The sequence below is a fragment of the Pelobates fuscus genome, chromosome 11 (genome assembly GCF_036172605.1).
Source record: "Pelobates fuscus isolate aPelFus1 chromosome 11, aPelFus1.pri, whole genome shotgun sequence".
Taxonomy (NCBI): domain Eukaryota; kingdom Metazoa; phylum Chordata; class Amphibia; order Anura; family Pelobatidae; genus Pelobates; species Pelobates fuscus.
In genome coordinates, this window is record NC_086327.1 from 76,006,611 (window position 1) to 76,028,876 (window position 22,266).

Consider the following 22,266-nt stretch of genomic DNA (forward strand, 5'->3'; position numbering starts at 1 on the left):
CACCCCACCACCCTCCTGCCCCAGCCACCCTACCACCCTTTGACACAGCCACCCCACCACCCTACTGTCCCAGCCACCCTACCGCCCTACTGCCCCAGCCACCCTACCACCCCACTGCCCCAGCCACCCTACCACCCCACTGCCCCAGCCACCCTACTGCCCCAGCCACCCTACCACCCTCTGCCACAGCCACCCCACCACCCTACTGCCCCAGCCACCCTACCAACCCACAGCCACCCCACCACCCTTTGCCACAGCCACCCCACCACCCTCCTGCCCCAGCCACCCTACTGCCTCAGCCACCCCACCACCATCTGCTACAGCCACCCTACTGCCTCAGCCACCCCACCACCCTCCTGCCGCAGCCACCATACCACCCTTTGACACAGCCACCCCACCACCCTACTGTCCCAGCCACCCTGCCACCCTACTGCCCCAGCCACCCTACCACCCCACTGCCCCAGCCACCCTACTGCCCCAGCCACCCTACCACCCTCTGCCACAGCACCCCGCCACCCTACTGCCCCAGCCACCCTACCACCTCACTGCCCCAGCCACCCTACTGCCCCAGCCACCCTACCACCCTCTGCCACAGCCAACCCACCACCCTCTGCCACAGCCACCTTACCACCCCTGCCCCGGCCACCCTACCACCCTCTGCCCTCCTACCACCCCAAAACCCTGTCCCTGTCCTCCTACCACCCTCTGCCCCAGCCACCCCACCACCCTCTGCCACAGCCACTCTACCACCCCTGCCCCAGCCACCCTACCACCCTCTGCCCCAGCCACCCTACCACCCTCTGCTCCAGCCACCCTCTTCCCCAGCCACCCTCTGCACTCCTACCACCCCACTACCCTGTCACTGTCCTCCTACGACCCTCTGCCCCAGCCACCCCACCACCCTCTACAACAGCCACTCTGCCACCCCTGACCCGGCCACCCCACCACCGTCTGACCCAGCCACACAACCACCCTACTGCCCCAGCCACCCCACCACCCTACTGCCTCAGCCACCCCACCACCCTACTGCCCCAACTACCCTACCACCACTCTGCCCCAGCCACCCTACCACACTACTGCCCCAGCCACCCTACAACCCTCTGCCACAGCCAACCAACCACCCTACTGCCCCAGCCACTATACCACCCTCTGCCACAGCCACCCCACCACCCTACTGCCCCAGCCACCCTACCACCCCACTGCCCCAGCCACCCTACCACCCAAATGCCCCAGCCACCCTACTGCCCCAGCCACACTACCACCCTCTGCCACAGCCACCCCACCCCCTACTGCCCCAGCCACCCTACCACCCCACTGCCCCAGCCACCCTACTGCCCCAGCCACCCTACCACCCTACTGCCCCAGCCACACTACAACCCTCTGCCACAGCCACCCCACCACCCTACTGCCCCAGCCACCCTACCACCCTCTGCCACAGCCACCCCACCACACTACTGCCCCAGCCACCCTACCACCCCACTGCCCCAGCCACCCCACCACCGTACTGCCCCAGCCACCCCACCACCCTACTGCCTCAGCCACCCCACCACCATCTGCCCTAGCCACCCCAGCACCCTACTGCCCCAGCCACCCCACCACCCTACTGCCCCAGCCACCCCACCACCCTACTGACCCAGCCACCCTACCACCCTCTGCCCCAGCTACCCCATCACCCTACTGCGCCAGCCACCCTAACACCCCACTGCCCCAGCCACCCTACCACCCTACTGCCCCAGCCACCCTACAACCCTCTGCCACAGCCACCCCACCACCCTACTGCCGCCAGCCACCCTACTGCCTTACTGCCCCACCCACCCTACCACCCCACTGCCCCAGCCATCCTACCACCCTCTGCCACAGCCACACCACCACCCTCTGCCACAGCCACCCCACCACCCTACTGCACCAGCCACCCCACCACCCTACTGCCTCAGCCACCCCACCACCCTACTGCCCCAACCACCCTACCACCCCACTGCCCCAGCCACCGTACCACCCTACTGCCCCAGCCACCCTACAACCCTCTGCCACAGCCAACCCACCACCCTACTGCCCCAGCCACTCTACCACCCTCTGCCACAGCCACCCCACCACCCTACTGCCCCAGCCACCCTACCACCCCACTGCCCCAGCCACCCTACCACCCAAATGCCCCAGCCACCCTACTACCCCAGCCACACTACCACCCTCTGCCACAGCCACCCCACCAACCTACTGCCCCAGCCACCCCACCCCCTACTGCCCCAGCCACCCTACCACCCCACTGCCCCAGCCACCCTACTGCCCCAGCCACCCTACTACCCTACTGCCCCAGCCACACTACAACCCTCTGCCACAGCCACCCCACCACCCTACTGCCCCAGCCACCCTACCACCCTCTGCCACAGCCACCCCACCACACTACTGCCCCATCCACCCTACCACCCCACTGCCCCAGCCACCCCACCACCCTACTGCCCCAGCCACCCCACCACCCTACTGCCTCAGCCACCCCACCACCATCTGCCCTAGCCACCCCACCACCCTACTGCCCCAGCCACCCCACCACCCTACTGCCCCAGCCACCCCACCACCCTACTGACCCAGCCACCCTACCACCCTCTGCCCCAGCTACCCCATCACCCTACTGCCCCAGCCACCCTAACACCCCACTGCCCCAGCCACCCTACCACCCTACTGCCCCGGCCACCCTACAACCCTCTGCCCCAGCCACCCCACCACCCTACTGCCCCAGCCACCCCACCACCCTACTGCCCCAGCCACCCTACCACCCTCTGTCACAGCCACACCACCACCCTCTGCCACAGCCACCCCACCACCCTACTGCACCAGCCACCCCACCACCCTACTGCCCCAGCCACCCTACCACCCCACTGCCCCAGCCACCCTACTGCCCCAGCCACCCTACCACCCTACTGCCCCAGCCACCCTACAACCCTCTGCCACAGCCACCCAGCCACCCTAGCACCCCACTGCCCCAGCCACCCCACCACCCTACTGCCCCAGCCACCCCACCATCCTACTGCCTCAGCCACCCCACCACCATCTGCCCCAGCCACCCCACCACCCTACTGCCCCAGCCACCCCACCACCTTACTGCCCCAGTCACCCTACTACCCTTTGCCCCAGCCACCGCACCACCCTACTGCCCCTACCACCCTACCACCCCACTGCCCCAGCCCCCCTACCACCCTACTGCCCCAGCCACCCTACAACCCTCTGCCACAGCCACCCCACCACCCTACTGCCGCCAGCCACCCTACCACCCCCACTGCCACAGCCACCCTACTGCCCCAGCCACCCTACCACCCCACTGCCACAGCCACCCTACTGCCTCAGCCACCCTACCACCCTACTGCCGCCAGCCACCCTACTGCCCCACTGCCCCAGCCACCCTATTGCCCCAGCCACCCTACCACCCTCTGCCACAGCCACCCCACCACCCTACTGCCACAGCCACCCCACCACCCTACTGCCACAGCCACCCCCCCACCCTACTGCCCCAGCCACCCTACCACCCCACTGCCCCAGCCGCCCTCTTGCCCCAGCCACCCTACCACCCTCTTCCACAGCCACCCCACCACCCTACTGCCCCAGCCACCCTACCAACCCACAGCCTCCCCGCCACCATCTGCCACAGCCACCCCACCAACCTACTGCCCCAGCCACCCCACCACCCTTTGCCACAGCAAACCCACCACCCTCCTGCCCCAGCCACCCTACTGCCTCAGCCACCCCACCACCATCTGCCACAGCCACCCTACTGCCTCAGCCACCCCACCACCCTCCTGCCCCAGCCACCCTACCACCCTTTGACACAGCCACCCCACCACCCTACTGTCCCAGCCACCCTACCACCCTACTGCCCCAACAACCCTACCACCCCACTGCCCCAGCCATCCTACTGCCCCAGCCACCCTACTGCCCCAGCCACGCTACCACCCTCTGCCACAGCCACCCCGCCACCCTACTGCCCCAGCCACCCTACCACCTCACTGCCCCAGCCACCCTACTGCCCCAGCCACCCTCTACAACAGCCACCCCACCACCCTCTGCCACAGCCACCTTACCACCCCTGCCCCAGCCACCCTACCACCCTCTGCCCTCCTATCACCCCACTACCCTGTCACTGTCCTCCTACCACCCTCTGCCCCAGCCACCCCACCACCCTCTGCCACAGCCACTCTACCACCCCTGCCCCAGCCACCCCACCACCCTCTGCCACAGCCACTCTACCACCCCTGCCCCTGCCACCCTACCACCCTCTGCCCCAGCCACCCTACCACCCTCTGCCCCAGCCACCCTCTGCCCCAGCCATCCTCTGCACTCCTACCACCCCACTACTCTGTCACTGTCCTCCTACCACCCTCTGCCCCAGCCACCCCACCACCCTCTGCCACAGCCACTCTACCACCCCTGCCCCAGCCACCCCACCACCCTCTGCAACAGCCACTCTTCCACCCCTGACCCGGCCACCCCACCACCCTCTGCCCCAGCCACCCCACCACCCTCTGCCCCAGCCACCCCACCACCCTCTGCCCCAGCCACCCTACCACCCCTTCTCCAGCCACCCTCTTCCCCAGCCAACCTCTTCCCCAGCCACCCTCTTCCCCAGCCACCCTCTGCCCCAGCCACCCTCTGCCCCAGCCACCCTCTGCCACAGCCACCCTACCACCCTCTGCCCTCCTACCACCCCACTACCCTGTCACTGTCCTCCTACCACCCTCTGCCCTAGCCACCCTCTGCCCCCGCCACCCTACCACCTCAGCCATGCTACCACCCTCTGCCACAGTCACCCTCTGCCCTCCTACCACCCCACTACCCTGTCACTGTCCTCCTACCACCCTCTGCCCCAGACACCCTACCACCCTCTGCCCCAGCCACCCTACCACCCTTTGACACAGCCACCCCACCACCCTACTGTCCCAGCCACCCTACCACCCTACTGCCCCAACAACCCTACCACCCCACTGCCCCAGCCACCCTACTGCCCCAGCCACCCTACTGCCCCAGCCACGCTACCACCCTCTGTCACAGCCACCCCGCCACCCTACTGCCCCAGCCACCCTACCACCTCACTGCCCCAGCCACCCTACTGCCCCAGCCACCCTACTGCCCCAGCCACCCTCTACCACAGCCACCCCACCACCCTCTGCCACAGCCACCTTACCACCCCTGCCCCAGCCACCCTACCACCCTCTGCCCTCCTATCACCCCACTACCCTGTCACTGTCCTCCTACCACCCTCTGCCCCAGCCACCCCACCACCCTCTGCCACAGCCACTCTACCACCCCTGCCACAGCCACTCTACCACCCCTGCCCCAGCCACCCCACCACCCTCTGCCACAGCCACTCTACCACCCCTGCCCCAGCCACCCTACCACCCTCTGCCCCAGCCACCCTACCACCCTCTGCCCCAGCCACCCTCTGCCCCAGCCATCCTCTGCACTCCTACCACCCCACTACTCTGTCACTGTCCTCCTACCACCCTCTGCCCCAGCCACCCCACCACCCTCTGCCACAGCCACCCCACCACCCTCTGCCACAGCCACTCTACCACCCCTGCCCCAGCCACCCCACCACCCTCTGCAACAGCCACTCTTCCACCCCTGACCCGGCCACCCCACCACCCTCTGTCCCAGCCACCCCACCACCCTCTGCCCCAGCCACCCCACCACCCTCTGCCCCAGCCACCCCACCACCCTCTGCCCCAGCCACCCCACCACCCTCTGCCCCAGCCACCCTACCACCCCTTCTCCAGCCACACTCTTCCCCAGCCACCCTCTTCCCCAGCCACCCTCTTCCCCAGCCACCCTCTGCCCCAGCCACCCTCTGCCACAGCCACCCTACCACCCTCTGCCCTCCTACCACCCCACTACCCTGTCACTGTCCTCCTACCACCCTCTGCCCTAGCCACCCTCTGCCCCCGCCACCCTACCACCTCAGCCATGCTACCACCCTCTGCCACAGCCACCCTCTGCCCTCCTACCACCCCACTACCCTGTCACTGTCCTCCTACCACCCTCTGCCCCAGCCACCCTACCACCCTCTGCTCCAGCCACCCTACCACCCTCTGCCCCAGCCACCCTATGCCCTCCTACCATCCTATGCCCCCTACCATCCCCTGCCCTGTCACAGCCACCCTACCACCTTCTGCTCCCTACCACCCCGTACCCTGTCACTGCCCTCCTGCCACCCCCTTCACAGCCACCCTACCACCCTCTGCCCCCTACCATCCCCTGCCCTGTCATAGCCCCCCTGCCCCAGCCACCCTACCACCCTCTGCCCTCCTACCACCTCACTACCCTGTCACAGCCCCCCTACCACCACCTGCCCCACCACCCACTGCTCCAGCCCCCCACCACCCCTTGTCCTGTCACACCTCCCCCACCAACCCTGCCCCGTCACAGCTCCCTGCCCTGTCACAGTCCCCCACCACCCCCTACCCTGTCAAAGCCCCCCTACTACCCTCTACCCTGTCAAAGCCCCACTCTCACAGCCCCCCACCCTGTCACAGCTCCCCTATGTCACAGCTTCCCTACCCTGTCACCCCACACCCACCCACCCAATAACAGCCTTCCCACACACACGCTGTCACAGCCTTCCACCGCACACCTTGTCATTCCCCACCCATACCCTATCATTACCACACACACTGACACCCCCTTCACATACACAGTCACGAGATACACTTTCAGTCCCCACACACTGTCGCCCCTAAACCCAGCCAAACTCACATAACCCCTCCTAATCCTATGACTCTCACCCACTGCAACCATACCAAAATCCTTGCTTTGCCACACCTACCCTATTGCATTAACCCCCCATTAACCCTGTCAGACTCACCTTCTCTTGCACTGTCACACTCACCTCCCAACCCTGTCACTCATCCTCTATCAGTCTGTCCCACTTACCCCCTTCAGCCTGCCACACTCACCTTATTACATAAACCCTTACAATCCTGTACTCCAACTGTGCAACACTCACCCCAAAGCCTGTCACACATAGCTAGACAATGCCAGATACACTCATATATACATATTCCGGCACTTATGTATACACGACTGCAAGGCTATGTAACCATACCCCTCAGTCATGTATAAACGATTTGCATAATTGCTAATTAAATTAGTTTATTGCAAATTAAGTTAGTTTGCATATTATGCCATAACTACAGTCAGAGAGATCACAATGCAGCGGCACAGGGAGCCGCAACACAGCAAGCCTCTGAACAATGAATACAGACACCAGCTCTCTGTATCCAGCGCTGCAAGCTTGTCCTTAAATACAACAACAGCACCTTATACACACAATGCAACCCCTATTTTTAACTTTAGGTGTTAGTGGGGGCCTCATGTTTGAGTTTCGCCTAAGGCCTCACAAAGTCTAGAGCCGCCACTGATAATAGGAGCCTTCATGTCTTATAATAAAACTAAAGAAATTTGCTAACTCGTTTTTTTTAAAGACACAGAGTCGAGTATTATCTCCTAATTTTTGCTATTTATTTTACCTAGCTACCATGTTATAGGTATATCATGCATCTAATACCATGTTATTTCTTTATTTAAATGTCTTTAAAGGAACACTATAGTCACTAGAACAACTACAGCTTAATGTAGTTGTTCTGATGCATATAGCATGTCCCTGCACAATTTGTAATGTAAACACTGCCTTGGAGACTCTGCATGAAGACATCAAACTTTCCCCATTGAGATGTATTGATACAATGTATCTTTATGGGGAGATGCTGATTTGCCAGGGTGGCATTTGGCCCCTTCCCCTGGCCTTCCTCCTTGGCTGAGATCCTCAGAATTGACAATCCAATGTTTTTCTATGGGAAAGCATTGTGATTAGCTGAGATGATCAATTCTGATGATGTTAGCCAAGGAGGTGGATTGGGGCAGAGCCAGTGCCGACAGACCCATACAGCGATGGAAATAAGGTGAGCTTTTACTAGCTTTAAGAGGGGCAAGTGGGAGCCAGGGGGTGAAATTATTAGTTTAACACTATAGGGTCAGGAATACACATTTGTGTACCTTACCCTATAGTGTAACTTTCAAATATATTGATTTTATAACCTATGTATTGATTTCATACATGTCTTCTACACTTCTTTTTATCACTACTATTTATCTTGGTTCATCTTTAGTTTGTTTCTTCATGCTTTTATGAAAAGTGGATGGTTGCTACAGTGAAGAACTTATTCATTCCACTAGGATTTAAATTATTAAACGTTTCAATGTTTCTTCTAAGCATCCACAGTATGTTCATCATCATTGGAAAATACCTTCGGTGTTTCCTAAGTGATTAGACATCACTGTTTGATGTCATTACTTTTGTATTCCCTTTTTTCAATTAAATTGGTTAATTATATCCTAGCTGCTAAATAGTAGGAAAGAAATATAAACCACAATACTTGTCTCTGTGTTGTAAATAAAATTATTATTTTACATTCTTTAAGATTTTGTTCAAGAAATACAAATGATTCAAAACATATCCAAGAAAATAACAGTCAAAATACTAAGAACATTTCTCACATCAGAAAAAAACTTTTCAAGGCAATCATGTCCAAAAAATAATTTAATAAAATCATGACTCCATATCATGACTTAGCAAAGTCCTTTAATTTTAGGTTTCCTCATCTCTATACTTAATGAATATACATGTGTGAGAGGTGAAATATATTGTTAAATTTAGAAATCAACATCTTTTTATCCATGTCAACACTGCTATAAGCTATCTCATTTGCACCTGGCAGTCAGCATCGAGAAAGCATACAGAGAAGAAGAGAAATTAATTGATGTTTCTACTTCTCCTCCTCATTTGCAATGTATGCCGTGCCTTTGCCATTTCTAAACTAGTGTGTAATTTTCTAAATATTTAATATGAATGCAAAATAAGGAACATCTCAGAAAAAAAAAAAGTTAGTACACGTTATAGGTGATTTTCAACATTTTAGTCACTGGTGTAAATTACAGAGAAGTGACAGATGCTTTTTAAGTGATTAGGATACTTAAATACTATTTTTAAAATGACACAAAGGCCTGTTCAAATAACAAAATATGTTAATTAACACTTCTCACAATACATTTTTTTTTAAAATAGCATTTTCAAGGGTTAGTCATGTTGTGCAAATCAAATGGTATTATAAAATAAAAATAAATAAATAACCAATCATCTTTTATTTCAATAAAAAACAAAGAAAAGAGTTCGTTCTGCACTTTCCCAAATAGGGATTTTGGATAAAGCACAAGTAACTCTTTTATTTGGTTTTTATTGTATGCATTGTGGATAATGTGTACTATTGCTGCCGCACTCTCACACAATAAATTGTCAAGATCACATTATGCAATACGTTTTAATAATATTTAGGTGATTAATTATTTGCTGTAAGAATGTCCTGTCTTAAATTAACTACCACTTACTGCAGGTCCAGTGAAAGGACTGTGATCACAGTTTTCTTCCCAAGAATGCTGGAGTGTATGTACAAATTCCTGGAAGTAGCTGTGCGATTGATTAAACATGGAAAACCCCAAGACGTTTGCTCTTTCATCCAATTGGCTGTCAAATCGTTGCAGAGAAAATTCCTACATATTCACAGCAAAAAGACAGAAATGGAAGGGGTTAAATATTGCACCTCAGCACTTCAATTTAATCGGTTATATTTACGTTAGGCACCTTGCGTTTTATGGGATGCAACAACCAGCACAGAAACAAAAGTTACCCTTAGGACAACTATGTCACGCTTAGTGATCTGCATCACTGTCATTTCCTTTTTCTTAGCGAAACTCAATAAAAAGAACATAAGATGCAAGGGAGTAAAATTAAAAAAATGGTGTATACTGAAAAATTGTGTTTTTTATATATTGAAAAGAAAATGTACATGGGCATTTTCATATTTGTTTTAGAAGAAAAGTTAGCTTAGGTTACTCATATATTTGAAGACACTGAATTGATCGCCATTCCAGAACTCTAAAAATAATCAATATATCATTACAATAATCTGTCCATAAAGTACAACATTTGACAGATTCTGATGATTATCCAAAACAAGGACATAGCTTTTATACCTTATTGACTCCAAAGTGTCAATTAGATTTGTCCTTGGATCACCATGCTGTAAATATCCATATTAACAATTGCAGCCCTGAATATCCTTCTTTATCAACAGGACCATTCAGGCATGTTTAAAGACATCTTATTAACTTAATAAAACAACCTCCCTTGATAGAGATTAACTAATTTTTATTGTTCCTTTTGTAAATAACCCATTTCCTGTATCGCTTTTCTTCAAGTCTCCGTGGATGATGTATTGTCTATTTAATGAACTAGTTAACAGCAAACCATTTCTATTGTATATATTTCCATAATACCACTATATATTTCTTGCCGCATTAACTGCTATTATGGCACCTCCTTTGCATTATTTACCATCTCCTCAAGCATTGTGTTTGTTAAATGCTACTCCACCACATCTTGTTTATGATGCCACCAGTACTTGGGTCAATTTTGAGGCAAGAATCCCTGCATCATACTTGCAATGCTGTACTTGCTAGTGTCACAATTATGACACTGACCAATAGGTTTTCTCTATTCCCTATTTAAATATACTCCATGGTTAGTTCATTGCCCTGCCATGGTTTACTTTTGGATCCCAATTAGCATGTTCTTATTATAGTGTGCTTTTCTGGTATTTTGACCATAGCTTGTCCTGACCACGTGTAGCTCTATAATCTTGAGCATGGCTAGTCATATCAATTATGTGTACCTCTGTTATCCTGGCCTTGACTAGATCTATTGATTTTGTATATTTCTGTAACCTTGGTCAAGGCTTGTTTCACATTTGCTTCTATTTATTTCTATATTGCGTTAAGCCCAGACAACCGAAATGCCTAGTAATACACACTATCCTTTTTTTTTTCCTTCCTCTTCTGGTTCTGACCTACATTCTGCTCGTTGGGGTATAGCTCATTTTGACAATTCTACCCCAAGAGCATTTATCAATAAAGAATAGCCTTCATTTGACTTATTCAATCTGTACCCTTCCATTACATTTTTCTCCTCTCCTTCTTGAAAGTAGGCACCCATAGTTTAGGGCAGTCTGTTTATATTTAAGGCAGTCTGTTTATATTTTCCCAAGTCCTTTACTATGCATTAACAATATCTTCAACTAGGTTAACATAACTATTTTCATGCTACAGTAGATACATATATATTTACCTAATATACCTAAATATACCTAAATTACACAATTCCGACCTATCCATCAAAACAAATTCAAATGGCACACTGACCGCAGTCCACTCTTTCAAATACTTGGGTATGATGTCAGACCCCAATCTATCGTTTGGCATCCACATAGAAAAAACTTGCATCTAAACGTTATCTACAACTAGGTGCCCTGTACAGAAACAAATCCTGCCTAAGCCCTACAGTAAAGGAAAAGATTGTACAGCAAATGCTGATGCCACTCATTGATTATGGGGATGCAGTGTATGCATCTGCATCGCAATCCCACATTAATAAACTTAATACAATGTATAACTCGTTCTGCCGATTTGTGCTACAATGTACAGGACCCACCATTGTGACATGCTAAAAGAACTAAACTGGCTGTCGATGGAATCCAGACGCACCCTTCATCTTTCCAGCTTTGTGTTTGAGAGCTTTTCTGGGAAACTCCCACCCTACCTGAACAGAATGCTCTCCTCGGCTGTTCCCACCACCTATAACCTCTGATCCAGTACCAACACTTTTTTTAGTCTACCTCAATACAAAAAAGAAAGCAGCTTGATCCTCCTACTCCTACAGAGCACTGCAATTGTGGAACGACCTCCCGCACAATTTAAAATCTTCCCTAAGCCTAAAGTCCTTTAAGAGATCCCTCTCTACATACCTCAAAACAGAATGAACCTGTCATGGTTGATTATATATTTCCTACCTGTTCTATGTTAAAAAAAAATATATATTGTGTATTAATATTGTTTTTGTATTTTATTGTACCCTAATGTAACAATGCAATGATTTGTGGACCCAGGACATACTTGAAAACAAGAGAAATTTCAATGTATCTTTCCTGGTAAAACATTTTATAAATAAATAAATAAATAAATAAATAAAATAATTTAGTGGTAGAGTGATGCTGCAATAATATATAGCATACACTTAGCAATAAGGTTAATACATTTAAAGGTATTTTTATGGACTCTAATGTATACAGAAACCAGTGGGATCGACATATTCTAATATTAGTTTATAATATTTTTAGGAATGGATACAAATAATGTTTCAAATGATAGGCACTGTGCTCTGTTTATGAGATGATGATAAAGATCCATAGAACATGAGAGGATTTCCCCAGAAGTCTCACAGTTCCACTCCCTCTTGCCCTCCATGGTCACAGTTTTATACCCCCTCCCTCTTGCCCTACATGGCAACCCTCCCAGCCAAAAGGTAGGCAAGAGGGAATGGGTATAAAACTTTATAACCACTTTAAAAAAATAATTAAAACAATATTTCCTGCATAAATAAAGATCCACGACTCATATGTAAACACATAAAACCTTACAGCCGCCAAACACATGCATAATTCTCTAATATATATAAATACAGCATGGATCCATCTTCCCCCCTGCCATTGAGGTTATCCTGGCACTATAACCTTGATCTTTTTCAAAACCACTGGTGGTGCCTTTTCAACGTCCAAGTGACACTAAGCTAGTGGATGCCACATGACCACCTGCAATGAGAGACTTGCCATACACTGCACTGACCATGGAGAAAGTTAAGCCAATGATGGCTGCTGCTTGAGATACCAGAGAGGGATCACAACCTTCCTCTGATCCAAGGGCAGATTGTCCCATGCCATCACATGCACTTCCTTAAGCAGGGGCAAAGGTTATGGTATACACTCACTCTGTGAGAATTACAAAGACTCAAAGGCTGCTTTTTTCTCCAGATGTTTAGGAAGTCCAGAGCCCATTGCTGGCTGAGAGTCATCTAAGAGAAAACCCTGGTGCATGGCTCACACCCTTAGGAGAACCTACAACCAACTCTCCAGATCACAAATTAGGGCAGCAGAGGCAGTTGGATTGGTGGGCATAGCGCAAGGCTCCAGCTGAAGCCCATGACTGGTGGAGTGGATTGCAGGGATTGGTCTCTCATTGGGAACTGGCTACTAGTAATGCTTATCGATTTAATAGTTCATTTATTGTCAAGCTGCATTACTGATAATTAAAAATAAAATCCTGAATAGTCTTGTACAGGAAGAGGTCCATAGAGGGATCGCACAATGAGTTACCGCACCAGGTGACACCAACCCCAGTGATAGGAATGATACATTTTAGGAAAATTTATATATTATTTCTGAAATATTTAATGTATTAAAACAAACAAAAGCAAACTACACAGATATTAAGTTAGACTGACAATAATTGAATAACAGATACAAATTCCTAAGATGTAAAGCAGTGCTTACTACAACTGACGTACTAAAATATACTTAACTTTTATATTTGCAAATAATCTTTATTTGCTCAAAAAAAAAAACATGCACGGTACACAAATACAGATATATAGTCTAAAATAGATTTTAATGATAAAACAGGCTAATATTACATTATTAGTCTTCTTTAAAATTCCTTTTCTGACAGCATAGGTTTGTTAATGTTCTGTAAGTGCTGAATGTCTTTTAGATGTTCCTAATAGTTGTTTAGTGGCAATCACAAGAAATTGGCATTAACAAAGCAGTAACTTTGAAGACAAAGCATTTACATGTCATTTTATGTAGTCTTGAAATAATTCAGAGAGTATCTTTTATATTCTTTGTGTTACATAAGAAGAAGAATAGAGTGCAATTCTTGTGCACTTAAAAAAAAAAGCATACTTTGAGGGGCATAAAGTGATGCTTTCTCTGGATTTTTTTCTGCATTGTATTTTATTAAATAGGTAGCTGATTAAACTACAAAATAAATTAAAACAGTTTTCAATTAACAAAACAATCCTAAAATGACACACTGCAACTTCAATATTTTAAAAGAAAGCCAAACACAAAAAATGCATGGTGTGCTTATACGACTTGATTTATTTCCCATTGCTTTATAGTGAATGCCTGCCATATTTACTAACCTCAGCGAACATTTTAATTAAAAATTAATTAAACAAATAAATAAATAAAGCCAGCCACAAATTTAAATGAGAGACACACAAAAATCCAGGATTTGTTATGAACCCAAGGACTCCCCTAACCTAGTCCTCAGTATCTTTGTGGCTTTCCACATGTGCAGTGGCCATCAAGATGCCAAAACAACTGCAGGGATATAGATTTCTCACCTGCATCACCTAAGACAAAGTTATGCCATTCAACACATACGTCAATAGTCTGACACTACCAATAAAAAACTTGAGCACCATTAGACCAGTGCTTAGTTATTTGGAAGCCCTTGTTCCTGAGATCCACCATAATCCTATTCCTTGTAAATTTTTCATGTGTCCTGTTATCCACTCCCTGCCCTACCTGCTACTGATTTGATTTACTGTCTCCGTAACCTCTAGCTTTGTCTTTGGACTACAAGTATTTGCCAGTTAGCCCTTATAGGCTCACACTGGATTATGAGATTGACTGTTCTTGTACTCAAAGTTGTCGCCTAGTCATCAATATTTGCTCAATTTATTATCCTTAAAAATATGCAAATATATCCTTCAATAATCTACATAAGCTCTGAAATGTATTCTATCCAAACTCATGTAAACCCATTTCATTTCAATTGCAATCTTGTGGGAAAGTTAAAGCAATTCATTATAGCAGAATGTCAATGTAATTGGCTGGAACAACCCAGTCAGTTATTTTATTGTTTATTGTTAAAATTCAATTTTTCAATAGTAAGGTTGGTGGGATCTCATTTATTTGTATTTTCTACACTCTTGTATTTACTTTTTGTTTATGTGCTCTTTTAACCGCTTAAGGACCAGACTGTTTTTGCGATGTTGTACATTTGCGACCAGGCATCTTTTTACACTTTTGTGGTGTTTGTGTTTAGCTGTAATTTTCCGCTCTCTCATTTACTGTTCCCATACAAATTATATATTGTTTTTTTCAGGACAAAAGGGGCTTTCTTTACATACCGTTATTTATATAATCTCAAGTAATTTAATTTTTAAAAAATGAAAAAATATGATGAAAAATTGAAAAAAAATACATGTTTTTTTTACTTTTATGTGAAAAATCTTTTACTCATCTACAAAAGCGAATGAAAACAACTGCTAAATAGATTCAAAATTTTGTCCTGAGTTTAAAAATACCCAGTGTTTACATGCTTTTTGCTATTTTTTTGCATGTTATAGGGCTATAAGTACAAGTAGGATATTGCGGTTTCAAAACATACATTTTTAAAATGTATCAATAGTGACATTGTAACACTATTATCTGTCATAAATCGCTGAATAACACCTCACATGTACATATTTTTTTTAAAGTAGACAACCCAGTGTATTCAATATGGGGTATGTCCAGACTTTTTTAGTAACCACTTAGTCGCAAACACTGGCCAAAGTTAGCGTTCATATTTGTTTGTGTGTGACAAAAGTAAAAAATAAATAAATTGAACGCTAATTTTGGCCAGTGTTTGTGACTAAGTGGTTACTAAAAAAGACTGGACATACCCCATTTGCAATACCTTGGGTTGTCTTCTTTAGCAAATGGTATGCCATCATGGGGGTAATTCTCATTCCTGGGCTACCATACGCTCTCAAAGGCAACGTAACCAACCTGGCCATTTTCAATGTAAAAATATTTGACCCATATATTTGACCCTGTAACTTTCAAAAACGCTATAAAACCTGTACATGGGGGGTACAGTTATACTCAAGAGACTTTGCTGAACACAAATATTAGTGTTTCAAAACTGGAAAATGTATCACAACAATTATATCATCAGTAAATGTGCTGTTTGTGTGTGAAAAATGCAAAAAAGTCACTTTCATTGACAATATCATCGTTGTGATATGTTTTACTGTTTTGAATCACTAATATTTGTGTTCAGCGAAGTCTCCCGAGTAAAACAGTACCCCCCATATACAGGTTTTAGGGTGTCGTAGAACGTTACAGGGTAAAATACAGTCATAGCAAATAAAATTCTCTGGACTTTCGGCCTGGATTGGCAGGCAGGTCCCTTAAATTGCAATCAATAAAATAACTTAATTATGTAAAAATATTACATAAATACGCACATAGAATTTAAATATATATGCATATTTATATATTTGAAGTCTACGTGTATATTAATATAATTATTTATGTAATTTTGTATATGGACATATGAATAGTTCGTATTCTTTTTATTTATTTATATATACATAGATATATATACAATTTCATTTTAAGTGTATTTTGATATAAATATATATATATATTAATATCAAAATACAGTTAGAATAAAATTTTGTATAATTATTTTTTTATTTTTATCATTTTTACATGTTTAATTAATTTAAATTACTTTTATTTGTATTTTATAATAATATATATACAATATATATAGTTATTATATATATTATATATATACGTGTGTAATTTAATTATAAGTATATTTTTATATTAATATATGTACATATAATATAAAAATACACTTAGTATGACATTATATATATATGATATATAGACATATACTATATAGATATAATATGTCTATATATCATATATATATACACACATATATAATTATTATTTTTTAATTAACTTTAACTTTATTTTTTCTTTGATTTTACAGTTGCAGGGAGACTGCCTGTCAGCACAGACAGTCCCCCTGCAGGCAGACACATGGACACCTATTGTGACCATGTGGTCGCTCTGTTGAGCGATCACATGGCCCCAGGGGTCCTAATCCGCCATGGGGAGACTGTCTGGGCTGCAGGCAGTCTCCCCAAAACGGGAGCACCGCCGATCGCCACCAGGGGAATGACGGCGATCGGGTAAGTACGTCTTAAAGTTAGGACGGTTCAGGACCGTCATCGGTCGGCAATGGAAAAATGCCGATGACGGGCCTGAACCGTCCTCCGTCCTTAAGGGGTTAACTGTGTTTTTATTTTTAGGGATAACTGGACAGAAAATGAGGCTGGGTGGTGCAATGCTCGGATATATAACAAGATAGATAGACAAACAGACATACAGAGAACTATAACAAGAAAGTAAACACAACAGAAAAAAACGAATCACAAGTATAATGTTTATTCTAAGTCTTGAATGCTGGCACAGAATTCTGAGAAAAACATATTTCTCCACTCCCTTGCCTTTCCATTAGGTAAGTGATATCTAACATTTGCTACTTCAGCTGTTCTTAATAACATATTATATGATATTTGCCTGGCCATTAGATGTAATACCAAGTGTTAGCCAACAGAAGAAAATTGGGTTTGCAACAGCTGGAGTGACAGAGGTTAGCAATTACTGACATAGGTACTAGTGATGACAGAACAAAATATAATGAGACAGTAAGTCTTTGGGACAGATGAGGCAGAATAATATGATTTCCTTAATGCATTGCATTATAGTATTTAGCATTATAGTATTTAGTTGTGTAAATGTAGGGGATAAGTGATACTATTAATTTACACAAATAGCATAACATCTCAGCATGTTTTAATAAATTTGTAATGGAAGCAAATTAAAATCTGAATGGAAAAAAAAAACTTTGACTATATCTAAGTTGGGTAATGTTTCCAAATAGGCGATGCATGCTACAATTTTGCCACTCAGATTTCAATTTTGTGTAATGTATAAATCTGTCTATATCTAGTATTAAAAGGACTTCTTGGGAAACAGTTTTCTTAACATTATAAAATATACTTTTGAATAAAGAGTTTTTTGCATTGAAATAGGACTCTTAATGATAAAATTGACAACTGTCTTTTGTTACGACCTCTGATTAAACAGAAATGCACTTTCCTATGCTTAAAAACAAATGCCAGAAAGACTGTATTATACAAAAACAGTTAATATGTTCATAAGATCAGAATGAAATTAAGAATCCTGAGAATGCTGTTTCTAATTAAAATATAAGCCCTTTGATTTCTAAATTACAGTTATTTGGCTATGTATGCTGCAATTGGGATCAGATCATGCACTTTGCTACACTTTTCACTTACCAGCTATTCTAGTGATTAGAAGTTGCAATGACTCAAAAAGAGACAGATGCGGCCATGTATTTAAGTTTTAGGTTGATGTTACTGGGGTGAACAGAGTAGCAGATGTAAGTAAAAAACGTAATTACTTCCTGTGCAGCTTCAAGTTGTTGCTATATCACATCCGACAATGCCTCTGGGAGCATAAATGCCTGCTTCAGCATCAAAAGAAGTTCTGTATAGCACTGTGAGAGAGTTAACTAATTATATATATTTTGCCTGCCATGGCTGGCAAAGAGCATAAGTTAAACTAAAAAGAAGGAAAAAAAAAAAAAGGTTTAGCTCAACTTTTAGTTAGCTATTTGCTTGTAATAAAAGTGAGGAAATTACAATTCCTCTGATCAACCACAACATTAAAATCATCTGCCTAATGCTGTGTAGTTCCTCTTCAGGTTGCTAAATCAGCTCTGATGTATCCAGACATGGACTCCATGAGACCTCTGAATGTGTCCTGTGGAATCTGGCACAAAGACTGAGTAGAATTCAGGCAAGTTGTAAGGTAGAGCCTCCATGAATTGGATTTGTTGTTCCAGCACATCCCACAGATGCTCAGTTATATTGAGATCTGGGAAATTTGGACAGAAACAAGTGATTTACCTCCTAAATGGCAATGAATTGAGCAGGGAGACTTCAGAGTGCCAAAATCTCACTCAGGGAATGAAAGCAGACCACTGCATTTTTGCCAGGGTTCAGCATCTTATTCCTGAAGACCCAGCAACAGCCCATCTTTATGAGTCACCACCCTGGGTACTTCCTTCAGCGACCAGCGGTTTGTCCCAATTGTGTCCCTCAGGGGATGAAAGCGAACCACTGCATACATTAGACATAGCTGGGGATATGCCTCTTTTCCCTGAAGATCAACACATCCATAAGGTGACTACCTGGGTATGCCTCTTCTATGTATTCCACCCAGGGATGTATTTACCACAAGGCAAACAAGGCATTTGCCTAGGGCGGAACTTTCGGGGGGGGCGCGCCAAAAAATGCCACCCCAAGCTCCCAGACAAATGCCTTGTTTGCCTTGTGTTCTGGGGCTGTCCACCTTACTGTGAGTGAGTGAATGTAGCTGTCAGTGTGTCTGTGAGTGAGTGAAAGTGTGTGTGTCTTTCAGTGAGAATTTGTGTGCCTGTGAGTGTGTGTATGTCATTTTATGAGTATCTGAGAGTGTGTGCCTGTCAGTGAGTGGGTGCGTCTGTCAGTGATAGTGTGTGTTGGTTAAACAGTGTGTGCCAGTGACTGTGTATCTGTCAGTGAGTGTATATCAGTGCATGTATCAATGAGGGCTCTCATTGTGTCTCTCAGTCAAAAAAATGGCCTTGATACGAATTGGGGGGAAGCAAATTTAGATTTTGGGGGTGCCCGAATTTATTCGTGCCTAGGGCAGCACAAATCAAAAATACACCACTGATTCCACCATGTCTGGGTTTGTTTTAAACTTTACCCCACTGGTGATGATGAATGGCATAGAATGTATAAATGGAAGCCTATAGTTTAAACAGTTATGGCTTTCAGTTCAAATCCCCATTTTCTGCTTAAATTCATGCCTGAAGCTGTTCATCTGTCTCTATAACTGTTAAGTATGTTTTCACTCCGTAGGTAAGTACATTAATAATTTAGATCAAAGATTAGTATATGCACCCGGGTTTCAGTTCTTTCAGTTCCTCCCGGCTCACCACATTTAGGAGGTTTGTGTGGTGAGCATTTAGGTACCGGTAAGTTTATACATGCAATAATGCAATGATGCATATTACAAAGTGCTAATAATGGATATCCTGGCTGTATAAAGTCTGCCTGAACACCACAGCCCTGAAGACAGATAAGAGGCCAATACACGCGGTAAGAGAAAGCTACCCTGGGTGATTGAATGAAGTCTGCAAATGTATATGTCATGGGTTTTAAAACCTGATGCAAAGTCCATGCAGACACTTGTTCCTATCAAGATATGTGGCAATGATTGCTGTTATCTGTGCTTTGTAGCACATAAGCAGGTTTTTTCAGAGAGTGGAAGATAGTATATTGTTTGGATCTTCCTGCTTATCTAAATCAGCATATGAGACCAAAATATCTTCTTTATATGAACTGGTGTGAGAACCTTTTATAGGTTGGTTATCACACAGTCTCAGTATGTGTATCCACTATATGGAGAGCAAAAAACAGGTCACAAGAGTATTCTGAGAACGGACAGCAACTAAAATAGCCTGTCCTTCGGTGGATCCCCGCTCAGAACTCAAACTGGTTTTAGCTCATCTTGTGCCATTACAGAGAGAACATATCTGAAGCATATCAGACTGGTCCCACCCATACGGGCAGTCCAGATCCAAAATGCCAGCAAGTTCTCTCTGCACGAGAGACACAGCAACCCCAGACGATCGTTTCAGCCTTGTTTGGCATCATCAGTGAGGCATAGCTGATATCTCTCTAGGCACCGTAAGGGGTCCATGTCTGGATTACCCTTTAAACTTACGGAGAGCAAAAAACAGGTCGCAAGAGTATTCTGAGAACAGACAGGAACTAAAATAGCCTGCCCTTTGGTGGGTCCCCACTCAGAACTATGCTCTATGTATAAGTTCTGTAAAGACACAGCTCAGTATGTGTCCTCTGCATGCACTATATATAGGCAAACACAATCTTTATATGAGTTTATATAACATTTTTGTATGAGCTGTTGTGAAAACAACTTAAGTATATACATCTAAGACAAGCTATGTGTTTGGGTTGCTGTTAGTCACAGCTTCAGTATATGTGAGTGATATAATCTGTACAAGTGTTGTGAAAACACAGCCTCAATGTATCTGACTCATATAATCTTAGTATATGCACTGGAGGTTTAAATACAGTCTCAGTATACAGTGCCTTGCAAAAGTATTCAGCCCCCTTGACTTTTTACCTATTTTGTTACATTACAGCCTTAAGTTCAATGTTTTATTAATCTGAATTTTATGTGATGGATCAGAACACAATAGTCTAAGTTGGTGAAGTGAAATTAGAAAAATATATACATAAAACTATTGTTTAGAAATAGAAAACAGAAAATTGGCATGTGCATATATATTCACCCCCTTTGTTATGAAGTCCATTACCTTCAGAAGTCACATAATTAGTGAAATGGTCTGTCATTACATATACAAACCTTTTTTGAAAGGCCCCAGAGGCTGTAACACCTAAGCAAGAGGCACCACTAACCAAACACTGCCATGAAGACCAAGGAACTCTCCAAACAAGTAAGGGACAATGTTGTTGAGAAGTACAAGTCAGGGTTAGGTTATAAAAAAATATACAAATCTTTGATGATCCCCAGGAGCACCATCAAATCTATCATAACCAAATGGAAAGAACATGGCACAACAGCAAACCTGCCAAGAGACAGCCGCCCACCAAAACTCACGGACCTGGCAAGGAGGCCATTAATCAGAGAGGCAGCACAGAGACCTAAGGTAACCCTGGAGGAGCTGCAGTGTTCCACAGCAGAGACTGGAGTATCTGTACATAGGACGACAATAAGCCGTACTCTCCATAGAGTTGGGCTTTATGGCAGAGTGGCAAGAAGAAAGCCATTACTTTCAGCAAAAAACAAAATGGCATGTTTTGAGTTTGCGAAAAAGCATGTGGGAGACTCCCAAAATGTATGGAGGAAGGTGCTCTGGTCTGATGAGACTAAAATTTAACTTTTCAGTCATCAAAGAAAACGCTACGTCTGGCGCAAACCCAACACATCACATCACCCAAAGAACACCATCCCCACAGTGAAACATGGAGGTGGCAGCATCATGCGGTGGGGATGTTTTTCAGCAGCCGGGACTGGGAAACTGGTCAGAGTTGAGGGAAAGATGGATGGTGCTAAATACAGGGATATTCTTGAGCAAAACCACTTGTACCACTCTGTGCATGATTTGAGGCTAGGACGGAGGTTCACCTTCCAGCAGGACAATGACCTCAAAAACACTGCTAAAGCAACACTTGAGTGGTTTAAGGGGAAACATGTAAATGTGTTGGAATGGCATAGTCAAAGCCCAAACCTCAATCCAATAGAAAATCTGTGGTCAGACTTAAAAATTGCTATTTACAAGCGCAAACCATCCAGCTTGAAG

At 45.9% G+C, this 22,266-nt stretch overlaps 1 protein-coding gene across 1 annotated transcript in view; it reads right to left on the reverse strand.

Annotated features, from left to right (window-relative positions):
• The window catches only part of GRIK4 (glutamate ionotropic receptor kainate type subunit 4), a 758,447-nt gene that overhangs the window by 130,473 nt on the left and 605,708 nt on the right, over window positions 1–22,266 (reverse strand). Inside the window, exon 9 of the mRNA XM_063436300.1 lies at window positions 9,427–9,588. Coding sequence (XP_063292370.1) covers window positions 9,427–9,588 — 162 coding nt within the window. The remainder of the gene's footprint in view (window positions 1–9,426; window positions 9,589–22,266) is intronic.